Here is a 16,286-nt window from a genome sequence, read left to right as displayed (position 1 = left end):
CCCCAAGACCGATTTTCATCAAACTTGGCAGGTAGCATCCCTAGGGGGTTAGGAACTCAATTTGTTAAAATGGGCACCATGCCCCACCCAGGGGGCCCCCAGGGGGGCCCAAACCCCCCAAAATTAAGGAATCTGTAAAAATCTTCTTCTCTAGAACCAGAAGTGATAGAGCTAAGTTAATACTATGAGTTAGTACATTGATGACTGTAGTTTCAAGTTTGTTCATGGCAGAATCAGGGGTGCCCCCCTTGGGACCCAGGGGAGGGGGGTGGGGAAGGGTTCTAATGGGGCCTAAATTGTACATTTTCATCTTCTTCTTGAGAACCCCATGACCCATTTTCACCAAACTTGGCAGGTAGCATCCCTAGGGGGTTAGGAACTCAATTTGTTAAAATGGGCACCATGCCCCACCCAGGGGGCCCTCAGGGGGCCCAAGCCCCCCAAAATTAAGGATTCTGCAAAAATCTTCTTCTCTAGAACCAGAAGTGATAGTGCTTAGTTAATACTATGAGTTAGTACATTGATGACTGTAGTTTCAAGTTTGTTCATGGCAGAATCAGGGGTGCCCCCCTTGGGACCCAGGGGAGGGGGGTGGGGAAGGGTTCTAATGGGGCCTAAATTGTACATTTTCATCTTCTTCTTGAGAACCCCATGACCCATTTTCACCAAACTTGGCAGGTAGCATCCCTAGGGGGTTAGGAACTCAATTTGTTAAAATGGGCACCATGCCCCACCCAGGGGGCCCTCAGGGGGCCCAAGCCCCCCAAAATTAAGGATTCTGCAAAAATCTTCTTCTCTAGAACCAGAAGTGATAGTGCTTAGTTAATACTATGCGTTAGTACATTGATGACTGTAGTTTCAAGTTTGTTCATGGCAGAATCAGGGGTGCCCCCCTTGGGACCCAGGGGAGGGGGTGAGGAGGGGTCCTAATGGGGCCTAAATTGTACATTTTTATCATCTTCTTGAGAACCCCATGACCCATTTTCACCAAACTTGGCAGGTAGCATCCCTAGGGGGTTAGGATCTCAATTTGTTAAAATGGGCACCATGCCCCACCCAGGGGGCCCCCAGGGGTCCCAAACCCCCCAAATGAAGGAATCTTTATAAATCTTCTCTAGAATCAGAAGTTATAGAGCTGAGATAATACTATGAGTGAGTACATTAATGACTGTAGTTTCAAGTTTGTTCATAGGAGATCCAGGGGTGCCCCTCTTGGGTAGGGGGGGGGGGGGGTTGGAAGGGTCCAAATGGGGGCCTGAATTGTACATTTTCATCTTCTTCCTGAAAACCTCATGATGGATTTTTGTCAAACTTGGCAGGTAGCATCCCTAGGGGGTCAGGATCTCAATTTATCAAAATGGGCACCATGCCCCACCCAGAGGGCCCCAGGGGGCCCCAATCCCCCCAAATTAAGGAATCTTAAAAAAAAATTGGGCCTTTATTGTACATTTTCATCTTCTACTTGAGAATGCCTGGTCAAATTTTGGTAGAGCTGTGAATAATTTAGGTTAGTGACTGCGTGAAAGGTGAACTTGCGATACTCAGGTGAGCGCTAGACCCGCGGGTCTCTTGTTTAAAGGGAAAATGTTTTCTTCAATTCATACATTGTCTGTTTTCAAATCTGACTAATACCTGTGCAGTGCATTGATTATACATTCATCAGTAATGTTTTCTTAGCTGAAAAGCATATTGCTCTGTTTTTTAGAAGACAAGACATGACTGCTTGTACTCTTTGAGTGCTGATGGTCTTCCATGGGCACCAGTTGTATGAATTTTGTTATCCAGAGTGCGTATGTCCTGTCTCTTTTCTCACCCTGATATTAGTGTGCAGAGCTCCAACCAAGTTTGACAAGGTGGTGAAGAGAGAAGTCTGCCGTATATCAACTAAAGGTGAGATATGATCTCGTATTCATTGAGAAATCTCTTAGTGTTCTCCATCAGAAACATAAGACTGAGAGCTAAACAGGAAAGGCAGAGTTCTTGTGAAATCATGATTATAAATAATGTCAGTTTGTTTCAATATGTCATTTGTCTACATGTCTAATGGTCACATTGTGTATTATAAGCTTGATTTTTAAGACCAAAGAAAATTGTATAAATCATTGAGCTTCCACCAGAATCTCCCTCTATAGTTTAACCCTTTGAGGACGGACTGATTTTGCTACAACACACATTTCCCATGGATACCTGCCTGAGTATTCTCGGGGCTTGTCCTCAATGGGTTATAACAAGTTAAAACGGATGTGTATAAGAACGAGTTTTTATTTGATATATATTTTCTGTGTCTTTGTCTGATTGTGTTAACATCATATCTGGTTCCCATAGCAACCAGAACATTTAGCTTCATAGATGGAGAGAGCCACGAAGCACAGAGCAGCTTTCTTCTGGCTGTGACAGAGAGGCCTTGTGAAGAGAGTACTGGTGGGGAGAGTGTGTACGGTGTGTGCTTTGTGGAGACATCCATCGGCAAATTCCATGTGAGTAGGACCAGGCACCCTACATTATATTTCACCGTGTTTTCTATTTCTTGTAGAAAAGCAACAAAGTGTTTCAAAGAATATTGAGTAGTTTAAAAAAAAAAAAAAAAATGTACAGCCTGTTATTGTAAGGGGCTAACATGTGTATGAATCATGATAATGGGTGTATTTTAACTTTTCCCTCAGGTGTGTTGAGCCATGCAATATGCAGTCAAACCTGTCTTCCACAGAGCTGCCAAGTCTCCCTGATTCTGCAGGAGTCTCCTTGAAAATGTCAAAATCTGTTTCATGTCTGAATAAGAGGCTGAGAATATTAAAATCTCCCTGATTTGGGAATTATTTTTTGCCCATTGAAATGCATGTAACACACAGATATCTCACTGATTGCTGTGTGGAATCTCCCTGATTTGGATGTGGGAATGTTGGCAGACATGTGTCTATAGTGGCCACCAAAGAGAGAGAAAGTTACTGTTATAGACGGGGTCTTTATCATTGCTTTTTTCTCGCAGGGAATTGATTTCAGTCGCCATATATAGCACGTGGCTGCCATAGACAGGGGGCCGCTGTAAGGCAGGTTTGATTGTACATTACATTTCGTGCTTAATTTGCTGGTTTTAGAGTTATAATCGTACATTGCTTGTTTGATGAGAATGTAGTTTCATGTTTCTTCTGTTTTGTCTGTTTGCTTCAGATTGGTCAGTTTCAGGATGACCGCCACAGCTCTCGGTTCAGGACATTGATTGCCCACTTCCCTCCAGCACAGGTCAGTTCTGTCCCACAGGCCTTGACCCTGTAACAAACAGAACCAGAGTCACTATATCAGCATGTTAGTGCTACAGTGTGATTAGCCCCAGTATTGTCATTACTGTAATGCTTGGTACATGACAGACTTTATTGAAACAAGACAACGGATGTAGCATAACATGAAGTTATCAAACCTTTCAAAAGATATAATGGGAAATATGTTATTTTGTTGTTTTTTGCCTAAAAATAGAAATTTACACTTCTATTTAATTGTTGCATCCACACTCTTTACCCCTGCATACAATGTAAATCTCTTCTGGAGGGTTAGAACGTTCATGTGCCCAGGCACATAACTTAACTTGACTAGCTTTTTAAATCAACACACAGTAATCCATTTAACTTAACCTAGTTTTACTGTTAGCAAATTCACTCAGGCGTAGCAATGTGCCTTACAGGAAGGCCTTGATAACACAACGGGAATTAGGAGGATTAGTTAATCCAGGGAGGTGGGAAGAGAGTCTCCCTCCCTGGTTAATCTCTATTCATTGAGATGATTAGTTTCCAGACATCTACACTAAATGGCAGAGAAAGTACTTCAGTTTGCTTGCAAATCAGTGAACAAAGCGCAGTGAGAGTCAAAGTTCTCCTTCAGCATAGCAGGCTTGTATGTTGGTCTGCTATATGGCACATGTCTTTTATGTTTTGAAGGGTGAATGTTTGTACTGTTGATTAATGATTGCAATTCCATGATGCCTCATTACTTCCTGTAGGTTCTCTTCGAGCGAGGCAAACTTCTACCCAAGACTCAGCAGCTTCTCTCCACCAACCTCGTCTCCAGTCTCAAGGACTCCCTCCTTCCTAACTCAGAATTCTGGGATGCTCAGAAGACCCTCAAGGTGCTAGCTGAGAAAGGCTACTTTGATGATGATGAGGCGGGAAAGAAGGGCAAAGTGAAGAATGAGGATGAAATGGAAAGGAAGGAAGGACAGAAGGAAGGAGGTTTGTCTTCTTGGCCTGAGGAGCTGAGGGGAATGTTATCAGAAGGTGAGTGATTTATAAGCACTGGTGGGATTTACTGCATACGGCATACATTTAGCTAGACTAATTTTTGGAGTCAAACGGAGCCTGAGTTTTTGATCCTAGCAGAATCTTTGTCAGAGGCAAATAACAAAACATGAAGGGAAAGTAATCACATGATTATAATGGACTAGACACAACAGGCACTGTCTGAGGAGGGCTTAGGACACAGAACAGTGAAAAAAGATGTAGATTGGAAGTGAAAGGTTGGGAGCCAAATGGGTATAAAGGAAGGGAGATTAAAGGAAGGGAGATTAAAGGAAGGGAGTGCACAGGCAGAAGACAAAGGTGGGCCAGTGACCATCCCAAGGATCATAGGGGGCAGCCTGTAAGGGCTAAAGATGAATAGGGAGGCAACATCAAACAAGATAAGGAACAACAGAAGGATAAAAAGTTGGAAAAGAATGAAATGGCAACAGTGTGAGTGAGCAAGCAGTGAGCTCCTAACCTGGTGTGCACAAGGTGTGGCAACAAAATGAAAGTGAGAGCCAACCAAAGAATGCTATGTACAAACAGATCAAAGTATACAGAGAAAGACATTATGTACTTTACAGCTTTGGATAGAAATACAAGCAAAAATCCAAAAGGGAGAGATATAGCATACATATGTGTGTATAAATGTAAACCTAAACTCAACAAATATGTGTGTATGTGTGTATGTGGAAAAGGGCTATATAAAAGAAACTCTGTCAAGAGGAAGGAACACATTGGGAATAAGAGATGTACATTAGGAAAATGCATTAAGTAAGGAATGACAGAAATAATAGTCATTTTCCTCCTGGATGTTGAAGTCACGGGGTTGGATTGTGCGAAGTTGTCTCATCCAGAGCTTCTCTCTTCTGGTTTGGACTGTGTCTGGACAAGTACCCAAAGGTTTGATGCCCTGTAGAGTCATGTCAGTAATTGAGTGATTAGGGAGAGTGAAATGGCAAGCTGGAATGTCAAGCTTGGCTGTGGTGACAGTTGATCTGTGCCCATAGAAGCATCTCTTGAGTGTGGTCTTGGTTTCCCCTAAATACTAGATCCTACAAACCCTACCACGTGATGAGAACACAATATTACTGCTCAGATCTAGCAAGTACAGATCATTCCTACAAGGTTCAGAATTGTTATATTGCCTTCAAATTTGATTCTTTAATTCTCTCATTTTTAAGGGTCAACTAATTTTCTTTTAGACATTCATGCCTCAACAAGTCTCCCGTGAGGTAAATTTTAGTATTCAGACTTCTGAAATAAAGATGAGAAGAATGACTGCAAGTCAAGAAAATCATCTTCAGCAAGTTGGAAATTTGTTATGTATCATGTACATATAAGATATTGAATATCACCCAACAAAAATATCATATGTTGCCATCACAAAGTATGTAATTCCATGGTATTTCTGTCAGATATATTCAAATCTTCTTGAATGAGTTAATGGTCGAGGAAAACCTACCTCTTTGGATCTCATACCGTGTTTTTGACTGCCCTTCTGTCTCAACAGCTGATTCTCTGGGTCTCACCCCCAAGGAAGGATGTGAGTTGGCCATCAGTGCTCTAGGAGCGTGTACTTGGTAAGTATATTCTACTCCAGAGCCTTTAACCAGGGCTAAACATTGGCTGTGGTCTGGTGGCCCAGGGCCACTGGAAATTGATGTTGGACCACCTAATTTTCCAAAATGGTTATCTTTTGGTGACCAGGGACCTGTTTCATGAAATCATCACATAAAAGTCTTTACATAAATCTCAGAATGGCCAAAGTCGCTCAAATTTACCTATGACAGACTTTTAAAGAGACATAAAATCCATGTCATGAATTTTCTCATAAATGTGTCTCTCATAAAAAGTCTCTCATAAGACTTCATGAAATGGACCTCTGATCTGGCATCTAAGATTCAAAATGGGCTGTTGTGTTTTCTTTCATTTCGAGCCATAGCATTTTTTAGGCCGCCAAAATTTCAGACGTAAAGATTTTAGTTGCTCGAGATTACTCACTAGAGATTAAGTGAGTGTCGAGTCCTACTTTATTTATTTATAGACATCGGGGAAGGCATTGACATTCAACACACAGGGTCAGCACAATACAACAAGAAGAATTTGAAAAGAAGCTTCAAGGATAAAAAAAAGGAATGGAAAATGTAAGAACATAATGCAGTTTTTGTCATTAAACAGAGTGTATGTAGCTACATGGTTTTAATCACTGTATGTTAGTCAGTATGTTTGAATATCCCCCTTTTATTTTATTGCCAGGTATTTGAAAAAGTGTTACTTGGAAGAGGAATTGCTGTCCATGAGAAATTTTGAAGTCTACAAACCGCTGGATGATGAGACTAGCCAGTCTGAAGTGCCACAGTCAGTCTTTGCTACCAAGCAGCGTATGGTACGTCTGGCTCTCTCTGTGTGTCATGAAAAGCATTCTCGCACAGGAGTAAATGGTTTTTGCATTGCCTTGATGCCTTTTATTATTACCTCTTTGTTTTTAGATATCTCAGCTATTTCAAAACCTATTTTCATCAAATGAACTTTGAATTCCCCTTGGAATTGCATGCTCTTTCATATTTCTACGTGATTTGTGTATAATTATCTCACACAAAAGTTGGAAACCTGAAGCCCCATCTCAACCAAAACTATTCCATCCCTTTAACAAAATGGTTAGCATATATATTCATCCATTGTGTGGCAGAGTGAGATTGAAAAGTGTTCTTCAAACAGCAGAAAAAACTCATTTAGGCTTTTAGTTTGAGGGTTTCTTGAAAGAGAACAAGCATTTGTTTGTGCAACTCCCAAACTGGAATAAACTACCATTAGAAATCAGGAAATCCTCACTTGTAGTATTATTTACTTCAAGACTTAAAACATATCTTTTCATTAGGGTGCTCACTATTGTTTAAGCTTATCAGGAGCTCTTGCAGCACAAAAGAATATACGTACATATATTCTGCACTTCATAGATTGATATACATGTATTACAGTATTCTTTCTATGTACACTGTAATTCAGAAGCGAACACTGTATTGAACATGAGAAAATTTGCCTTTTAACCCGTTGAGGACGGACTGATTTTGGTACAACGCACATTTCCCATAGACCCCTGCCCGAGTATACTCGGGACTCATTCTCAATGGGGTAAAGATATTTAGTATGTCAGTTTAAAAATCATACATAAACTATACATAAACTGATTAATTTTTATTCATCACTCTTTGGCAATTTTTTAAATACATGCAGGTCCTGGATAGTATCACCTTGAGTAACCTGGACATTCTAGAGAATAGCAGCACAGGAACAAAAGAGGGCACCCTTCTAGAAACACTGGATCGTTGCCGCACTCCATTCGGCAAGAGGCTCTTCAAACAATGGCTCTGCACCCCTCTGTGCAACCCCAAATCAATTAACGACAGGTATGATTCTCCTACTGTAAGTAGTATTGTGAAGTCCACGTAAATGTTGTAAAGGTAAATAAAAAGTGACTCTTCTTGGCTACTGAGAGGAGACTATAGATGCTGTCATTTATCTCTTGGTGAGCCCACCTGAACTTTAAAAACCATTTTGAATTTTTTTTTTTTTTAAACCTGAACAATATAATTCACTCATGAATAAAGGACTGTTTAGTCTAAACAGTGGATAGTATTTCAGCATGGATATCCAGGGTAGGTGTTAGTTTATTTTGCAACAACTTTGTTCTATATTTTTACTCCTTTCGTAAGTGTGAATGACATGAACGTGAAGGAAAGAACATGTCTTGGAATAGTTTGTTGCGGGCAGACAGTGGGTGATTTCAAGTTCGGTGCTAGTGCTAGTGCTAGTGCTATCTCAGCACTAGCACCGGCGATAAAACCGAACTTGAAATCACGTCGGTGTTTGGAGTTGACCTCAAAATTATGATGTATTTCCGGTTGCTGGTGCTGGGCTCGGTGTTGAATGTCGTCTGCCAAACCGAGCTCCGCCGTCTGTGTTAGCGATTTACGTGCTTTTTCCCTATTGACTAACACTAGCCCCTAGGGATTATCATTTTCTTAATTTCAAGTTCGGTGCTGGTGTTAGCGTTGCCGTGCGAGACCCGTATTCACTTCCATAAGATATGCACGTTTTACGTGCAAAGTCTATGCTAATGCAATGGTCGCCCACGTAAAGAACACGAACACTCCAGACATGGCTGTAGAAATCTGAGCCTGGGAGCAAAATAAAGATAATTGTGTTTTAAAGAAGGGATGAAATTTGTGGCATTTTAATCAGTCTTCCTCGTTACGTGCCTAAAACTAAGCAGTTTCGGCTACATCTTTTTATATTTGACTTTAACTGTGCACCATCACTTTTTTCGTTGCACAATTCCTGCGGAGCTCGCGGTGGTGTGATTCCAACACCTAGTGCTGGTCATCGATAATTTTGATCGATATCGCCTCGTTAATCTGACCGTTGGTGTTGGAGTTCGATTTAATTTATTTGGGGGCTAGCACTAGCACTAGCACCGAACTTGAAATCACCCAGTGGTGATGATGTGCAATGGTTAAAGAGTCGAATGATATTGACTGGCTTATAATATCTGAATCCCTTCACCCTTTCTAATGCCATCTGATTGAACTCTTTGGACTTGACATCATCTGATCAAATCCTTTAGAATTGATGTCACCTGAATGAATCTTATCAGTCTTTATGTCATCTGATCAAATCTCTTTAGATTTGATATCACCTAAGGGAATCCTTTGGAGTTTATGCTATCTGATTAAATCCTTTGGATTTATTGTCAAAGGCTTGAATCCTGTATGTCATCTGATTGAATCCCCTCAGACTTGATGCCATTGATGATCTCCACTCTCATCCAGACATCGTGTCAGAGGTCGCTGAGATCACCAAGAAACTTCCTGACCTTGAGAGACTACTCAGCAAGTAAGGGACTGTCCCCAACTATCTCTAACTATCCCTCACTATATCTCACTATCCCTCACTATCCCTCACTATCTCTCATTATCCCTCACTATCTCTCATTATCACTCACTATCTGTCACTATCAGTCACTATCTCTCACTGTCCCCAACTATCCCCAACTATCCCTCTCTATCTCTCACTATCCCTCACTATCTCTCACTATCCCCCACTATCTCTCACTATCCCTCACTATCTCTCACTATCCCTCACTATATCTAACTATCCCTCACTATCTCTCACTATCACTCACTATCTGTCACTATCACTCACTATCTGTCACTATCACTCACTATCTCTCACTGTCCCCAACTATCCCCAACTATCCCTCTCTATCTCTCACTATCCCTCACTATCTCTCACTATCCCCCACTATCTCTCACTATCCCTCACTATCTCTCACTATCCACCACTATCTCTCACTATCCCCCACTATCTCTCACTATCCCTCACTATCTCTCACTATCCACCACTATCTCTCACTATTTCTCGCTATCTCTCACTATCTCTCACTATCTCTAACTATCTCTCACTATCCCTCACTATCCCTCACTTTCCCCTTCTATTAAATCTCAAGCTCTTGATGGGCAAGTAGCATATTCCATCACATAAACCCAGAAAGAAGGATAGAGATTTTCATGATATCCCACTACTTCACAGTGTACTGCCAAAACCTAACAGGTGTACTCATTCTAAGCCATTTGAATTTCATCAAGACCTAAAGACAGTGTACTGTTCTTCACAGAAGGGTCTTTATGGTGTCCATATGTTGCACTTTCTATAAATACATGGGGTATTCTCCAGAGTCTTGGTTGTTGTTGTTGATTTTTTATTCAGCCTACGAAGACAGATCGTGATATTTTCTTACATAAACATTCTTTACATGAACAGAGGCTTAACCCTATTCTAACGGGGGGGGGGGTCAATTTGACCCCCCCCTCGACATTTCGCGCCGCGATTCCGCAACGCGCAAAGATTTTGCCGCGTCGTTTCATGACTTTTTTATTTGAAGCCTCCCGCATATTTTGAGACCAAATTTGCGATGTCCGGGTACACCGTTCTGAAGTTACGTAATGTTTTGCGTATGCATGTCAACCTGAAAATGGCTCAAATTCATGATATCGTGTGCAAATCCAATGCAAATTGTGTTTTTTGGTTAAATTGATATAAATTAGATTATGTCGACTTTTAATCATTGAAATTAATCAATTTTAATGTAGATAAGCTTGAAAAAGTGCCTGCAACAAATTTTGGCCAAAAAACAATAGAAAACAAAAGGTCAAAAAAACAATAAAATACATAAGAAATTAACAAAACAATAAAAAACAAAAGAAACTAATTTTGATTGTGCTATTTTTTTACAAGAAAATTGTTCAATGTGTCTTGAGGAACGCTTACACAAAAATTTAGCAATCATTCAGTCTTTTTAATGGAGTTATAGGTGAAAATATGATTTCATGCGTAAATTTGCATAATTAATTTACTAAAAATAGAAAATCAAAATTTTTCTTTTGTATGACCATGTAATCTTGTAGTTGACATCCGGCTCTATGTTCAGGCAAAATCTTGCGGCGATCGCGCGATCGGCGGCCGAGATCTGAGGGGGGGGGGGGGGGGGGGGGGGTCAAATTGACCCCCCCCCCCCCCCCCCCCCCCCCCCCCCCAGTAAAAACTTGGTCTCAAATAGCCCAGTTAGAATAGGGTTAAGTGTGTGCTACCCAAAGTAAGTACTTTAACCCAGAATTTGTACTTAATTTTCATTTCATTTGGTAATTGTGGAGTATCAAGACAGACACAAACACAATGTTGTTTTGTAGAGATAATACATATGTTTAAATAAAAGGATGAAAGTGTAACATGGACTGGGGAAAATAATGCTTTATATATCATATTTGACGAGTACTGGGATATCGATCAATCGGTTTTGTTGTGACCGTTATTTAATGTTCTGTCTTGCTTTCTTTCACAGAATTCACACCCTAGGGTCATCTAAGAGGATTGCTGACCATCCAGACAGTCGAGCCATCTTCTTTGAAGATGCTGTCTACAGGTCAGTAGCATGACAGATTTTAAAAGTCACCTAAAATATTACCTGTGTTTGTAACATGTGTAATACCTGTGTCCAGCCCATTGACTGGATTGGCAGAGAGGTACAATTTTAACATTTCAGACATCACCAGTACATGAAACATGTCTTTTTCTATGTGACACTTCGGATTTAAAAGAAAAAAGAAAAAAGGATAGTCTCATGTAACACAGGTACATGGTGTAGTTAACCAGTAACATTTGTATATTTTGATATCTTTTGATTCCCGTCTACCATCAAATTATGATACATTAGTTAAAATTACTTTACAGTGAACTCATAATACAGGCAGAGAGAAGAGATGTGTTCAAAGAGATTCCACAGCTGAAGCTGTTGGATTGGTTTGCTTGCTGTGCAACGCTACACACTGGCACTGGTCCAATGGTCCCTGACCAGTAAAAATCAACGTCAGACTAGTAATCTTTTCAGGATTAGACCAGTAAAACATGGAGAAACTGGGTACAGTGTACCTACTGGTCCAACAGACGGGTCAGACCAGTAAAAACATGGGTTACCAGGACTATAAAGCCCTGCACTGTAAGTAATGACTGTGAAGCGATAATTGTATTTTTCTAAACCATCCTATTTGCAAATGTACACGGATTGTATCATGTACTAGTAAGTAGAATATTTTATCTTATGTGATTGAGTGCAACTGTATCATTAGATTTGTTGTCTGTTGGTCATATTCTTCCAGTAAACGCAAGATTGCTGACTTCCTGACAGCTTTGGAAGGTTTTGAGAAGGGCCTGTCAATCATCAAGCTTTTCAAGAGAAGTGTATCTGATTTCAAGTGAGTAGTGACTCTAGTCTAACTATCATATTCCTCTCATAACAATGAAGACATGCTAAGTAGCAATGCATCTCTTGACCTGATGTGTATCGTTGATGGGCAGTGAGCAGCGTAACAAGTGTTTACAATCATAATGTGCTGTGTATAGAATTAAGTTTTACACCATTTTGTTGTTGTAAATGCTTTGTATTAGATTTTGACAAACAGACAATCAGCATTGCTAATGGTATTTAGTTTTGTGTGTCTTTTGTGTGTTTTATGATCATCCAGCTGATAGACATCCAGATGATCATCCCTGTCACTTTAAAGTTGTGATATTAAATCGAAGTTTGCCATAATTAAAAGCAAACAGAGGAGCTCTCCATACAAATAAAAATTGATATGTTTGACATCAAGCATGCAAATGTGATAAGTACTTTCTGCAACATAACTACTATAAAACCAGAAATGTTCATGTACATTTTAATTTTGCAAATTACGCGGGAGCCAAGATTCATGAAATTAAAACGCTGCAGAAGTTCTTATTTACACTATATGCATTGAATGCCAGTGGCAATTCACAAAAATTTCATGCAGTGAAAATATCTTGCTTGACAGTATGCTGTAGGAAAAATGGATTTGAAATATTCCAATAATGTCATAATAGTGGACACTCTTGATTGACTGGTAAATTTCTCTTGCTGTGTAACACAGATCAGCACTCCTCAAGAAATCCGTCAGTCATCCGTCGGCCACTGAGGGTGGGCTGTACCCAGACTACAGGGAGACGTTGCAGTTCTTTGAGGTTAGTGTAAAATGTCCAGTCCTCCCAGCTCTCTACATGTAGTTTGTAGCTTACTCTGATGATATGATCAGAGAATATACCCCATGTTGTTCTTATAGGATATAGTTACAAGTGTATCTTACTTTGAAAGACCTGATAGTGTGAGGAGACCATGCAATGGGAAGGCTGGCCTGACTCGGATATATTTGGGAATCCCCATAATGAATTGTGTGCAGCATTGTCACTGATCTCAGTGTAAGCATACATACAGCTGAAGAGTCTCGATTGGAGTTGAATGTTATGATTTACCAATAAATGTGTGCTTCTATGCACATACAGTTGTACGTGTACAATGCTGATGGGCAATTCTATTCTAGCAGGCCTGCACAAGTTGTGACTTTTTAATGTACCCTGGGGGTGTTTCATAAAGCTGTTCCCAAAGTTACGAACGACTTACGAGCGACTGGTGATCAGGTCTTGTGCTGAATTATTGAAATTCTGATAAGTATAGCACTTCAGAACTGATCACCAGTCGCTCGTAAGTTGTTCGTAACTTTACAAACAGCTTTATGAAACAGGGCCCTTGTGAAAATAAAGATGGAGTCAATCAGGTTAACCTCCCCTCACTACTGGGTCTGTGATATTACTGTCAATGGCTTCTTTGATGTTTTATTTATTTTCACTCAAATGAGAGAAAAAATTTGGAAGAAATGGGAATCATACTGGTAGGAACACAAATCATAACCACACCCACTCTCACTAATGATAACAACACCCACTCCCACCAACAAATTGGTGACCACTCCCGCTACCAAATGATGACCACACCCACTCCCGCTACCAAATGATGACCACACCAACTCTCACTATCAAATGATAACCACACCCACTCTCGCTAATGATAACGGCACCCACTCCCACCAACAAATTGGTGACCACTCCCACTCTCAAATGATGACCACACACACTCCCACTCTCAAATGATAACCACACCAACTCTCACTATCAAATGATAACCACACCCTCTCTCGCTAATGATAACGGCACCCACTCCCACCAACAAATTGGTGACCACTCCCACTCTCAAATGATGACCACACACACTCCCACTCTCAAATGATAACCACACCAACTCTCACTATCAAATGATAACCACACCCTCTCTCGCTAATGATAACGGCACCCACTCCCACCAACAAATTGGTGACCACTCCCACTCTCAAATGATGACCACACACACTCCCACTCTCAAATGATAACCACACCAACTCTCACTATCAAATGATAACCACACCCTCTCTCGCTAATGATAACGGCACCCACTCCCACCAACAAATTGGTGACCACTCCCACTCTCAAATGATGACCACACACACTCCCACTCTCAAATGATAACCACACCAACTCTCACTATCAAATAATAACCACACCCACTACCAAATAATGACCACACCCACTCCCACTCTCAAATGATGACCACACCCACTCTCCACTGGTTTTCCTCAGCACGCCTTTGACCAGAAGAAGGCACGAGAGAGTGGTTCCATCGTTCCCTCCAAGGGGGTCATCCCAGACTACGACCGGGCCATCTCAGACATGTCTTCCTGCAAGGAACAACTCCAGGAGTACCTTGAGAAACAGAAGAAGCGACTTGGATGTAGGGTGAGCCTTGTTTCCTGGTGCTTAATGAGAATACTTGCATCTCACTTTCTGGTGATGTTCTTTTGTTTGTTTGTTTGTTTGTTTGTTTGTTTGTGTGTTTGTTTGTTTTTTTTTGTTTTTTTTTGGTGGTGGTGGTAGTGTTGAGGGGGTATATATTTTCAAGCAAATCCATTTGACTGATGTGTGTTAGTGATGCTATTTATAGTAATGCTTAATGATCAGAACATCCTCCTATTTCCTACCTTTGCTTGTTGTCAAGGTGTTTTCTGATTGTCAGTAAAACTCTACCAGCTTTTATGTGAGACTGTTGGATCAGACCTTCGGGAGGGATTAATGTTGTTATTTCAAAACCTCATTTTTGAGAGTCTTTCTTTTTTTCTTTTTAAAGAAAGCCAGTGGTAGATAGTTCATAAATCAATAAACTTTTAACTCTACTTTGACAGAACATCGTTTTCTGGGGTACAGCCAAGAACCGCTTCCAGATGGAGATTCCAGAGAGTGCCCTCTCTAGGCGCACTCCAGAGGAGTACGAACTCCAGTCTTCCAAGAAAGGCTTCAAGCGATACTGGACACCCACCATCCAGAAACTCCTGAGTGATTTGATCAATGCAGAGGAGAGAAGGGACAGCGCCCTCAAGGATTCTATGAGGAGAGTCTTTCACAAATTTGATGAGCAGTAAGTTGTCTGTTTCCTCAAGTGCTATGTTTGCCAGTAGACCTCTAAGTACTTTCTGTTTTTGATAAGAGGCAGGTCACACATACAAACAAGATTCTGAGTATTTTCTATTTTAGCTGTCATTTCCTCAACAAATGATAAAGATTCTAATGCAGGTGCTGCTCATGTTTACGAGATTTGTAACTTTTGTTTCTTAGTTGTTTTTTTTCCATGCGTCATCATGAATAGTTGTGATCTAGTTTGTTACAAGAACTGATCAGTATGTACTTAAATTTCTTTGACAGTTACCAGTCATGGAATAAAGCGGTGGAGTGTCTGTCAGTGCTGGATGTGTTGATGAGTCTTGCAGAGTACAGTCAGTCAGGCGAGGGCGCTATGTGTAGACCAGAGGTCATTCTCCCATCCAGTCAGATACAGGTGAGATGAAAGGAGAAATTGTGCAATCTGAGCATGTGTAGATAAAGGCCATTGCAGACTTTCTTTTGAAATGGATTTGCTACTGAGGTATTCAAAACCTAGACAGTGCTTCGTGACAACTGTGTTATAAATGAACCAGGTGCAGATTGGTATTTACAGGTGAATGTGCATTCTTTTCAGCAACATTAACAAAAGCCATTCATGCAGCACTGACATCTAAATTACCATTTCCTGTATGGCTGTTTTCTACTGCTCTTCTTGAAGACTATTCCATGTTTTGCAAAGTCTGTGGTTGAAGAGATTGCAGACTAGTGCTAACTGGGAACTGGCTTACTACTCTTGTCATTGGTATTGTCAGCAAGTTTCTGTACAACATGTATGGCATGGGAAGAAAGTAGTACTGACAGAGAGAAAGAAAATTGAATTGTTTGAATTGTATTTTTTGTTTTTCTTGGTGCAGAATTGGTGCAGAAAACTTTACTTCACTCATTTTTTTTTAACCCAATCTTTCTCATTTCAAGATTCTGAAATTGTAAATATGCTTTGTAGAGACACATTTGTGTGTTTCTCTACAAAGTAGTGATAGTTTCTGAAAATAGGTTTTGTACCTGTCTATGTCTATCCCAAACCTTTTGTTCAGCAGTACTTTTATTTGATTGGCAAATTGTCACGTAGAGTTTATGAAGTGT

General features: G+C 40.5%; 1 protein-coding gene across 1 annotated transcript in view; it reads left to right on the top strand.

Moving 5' to 3' along the window:
* Nucleotides 1–16,286, top strand: part of LOC139724604 (DNA mismatch repair protein Msh6-like) — a 35,437-nt gene that overhangs the window by 12,812 nt on the left and 6,339 nt on the right. Inside the window, exons 12-25 of the mRNA XM_071635737.1 lie at nt 1,825–1,890; nt 2,326–2,477; nt 3,169–3,240; nt 3,992–4,265; nt 5,782–5,851; nt 6,528–6,657; nt 7,506–7,678; nt 9,066–9,164; nt 11,170–11,250; nt 11,984–12,079; nt 12,773–12,863; nt 14,349–14,504; nt 14,948–15,180; nt 15,465–15,597. Of these exons, the coding sequence (XP_071491838.1) occupies nt 1,825–1,890; nt 2,326–2,477; nt 3,169–3,240; nt 3,992–4,265; nt 5,782–5,851; nt 6,528–6,657; nt 7,506–7,678; nt 9,066–9,164; nt 11,170–11,250; nt 11,984–12,079; nt 12,773–12,863; nt 14,349–14,504; nt 14,948–15,180; nt 15,465–15,597 (1,826 nt within the window). The remainder of the gene's footprint in view (nt 1–1,824; nt 1,891–2,325; nt 2,478–3,168; nt 3,241–3,991; nt 4,266–5,781; nt 5,852–6,527; nt 6,658–7,505; nt 7,679–9,065; nt 9,165–11,169; nt 11,251–11,983; nt 12,080–12,772; nt 12,864–14,348; nt 14,505–14,947; nt 15,181–15,464; nt 15,598–16,286) is intronic.

Source organism: Diadema antillarum, unplaced genomic scaffold (assembly GCF_040938485.1).
Source record: "Diadema antillarum isolate AM-2024a unplaced genomic scaffold, OU_Dant_1.0 scf00000223, whole genome shotgun sequence".
NCBI classification, from domain to species: Eukaryota; Metazoa; Echinodermata; class Echinoidea; order Diadematoida; family Diadematidae; genus Diadema; species Diadema antillarum.
Note: the sequence above shows the minus strand (reverse complement) of the source record. Positions and strands in the feature narration are given on the sequence as shown.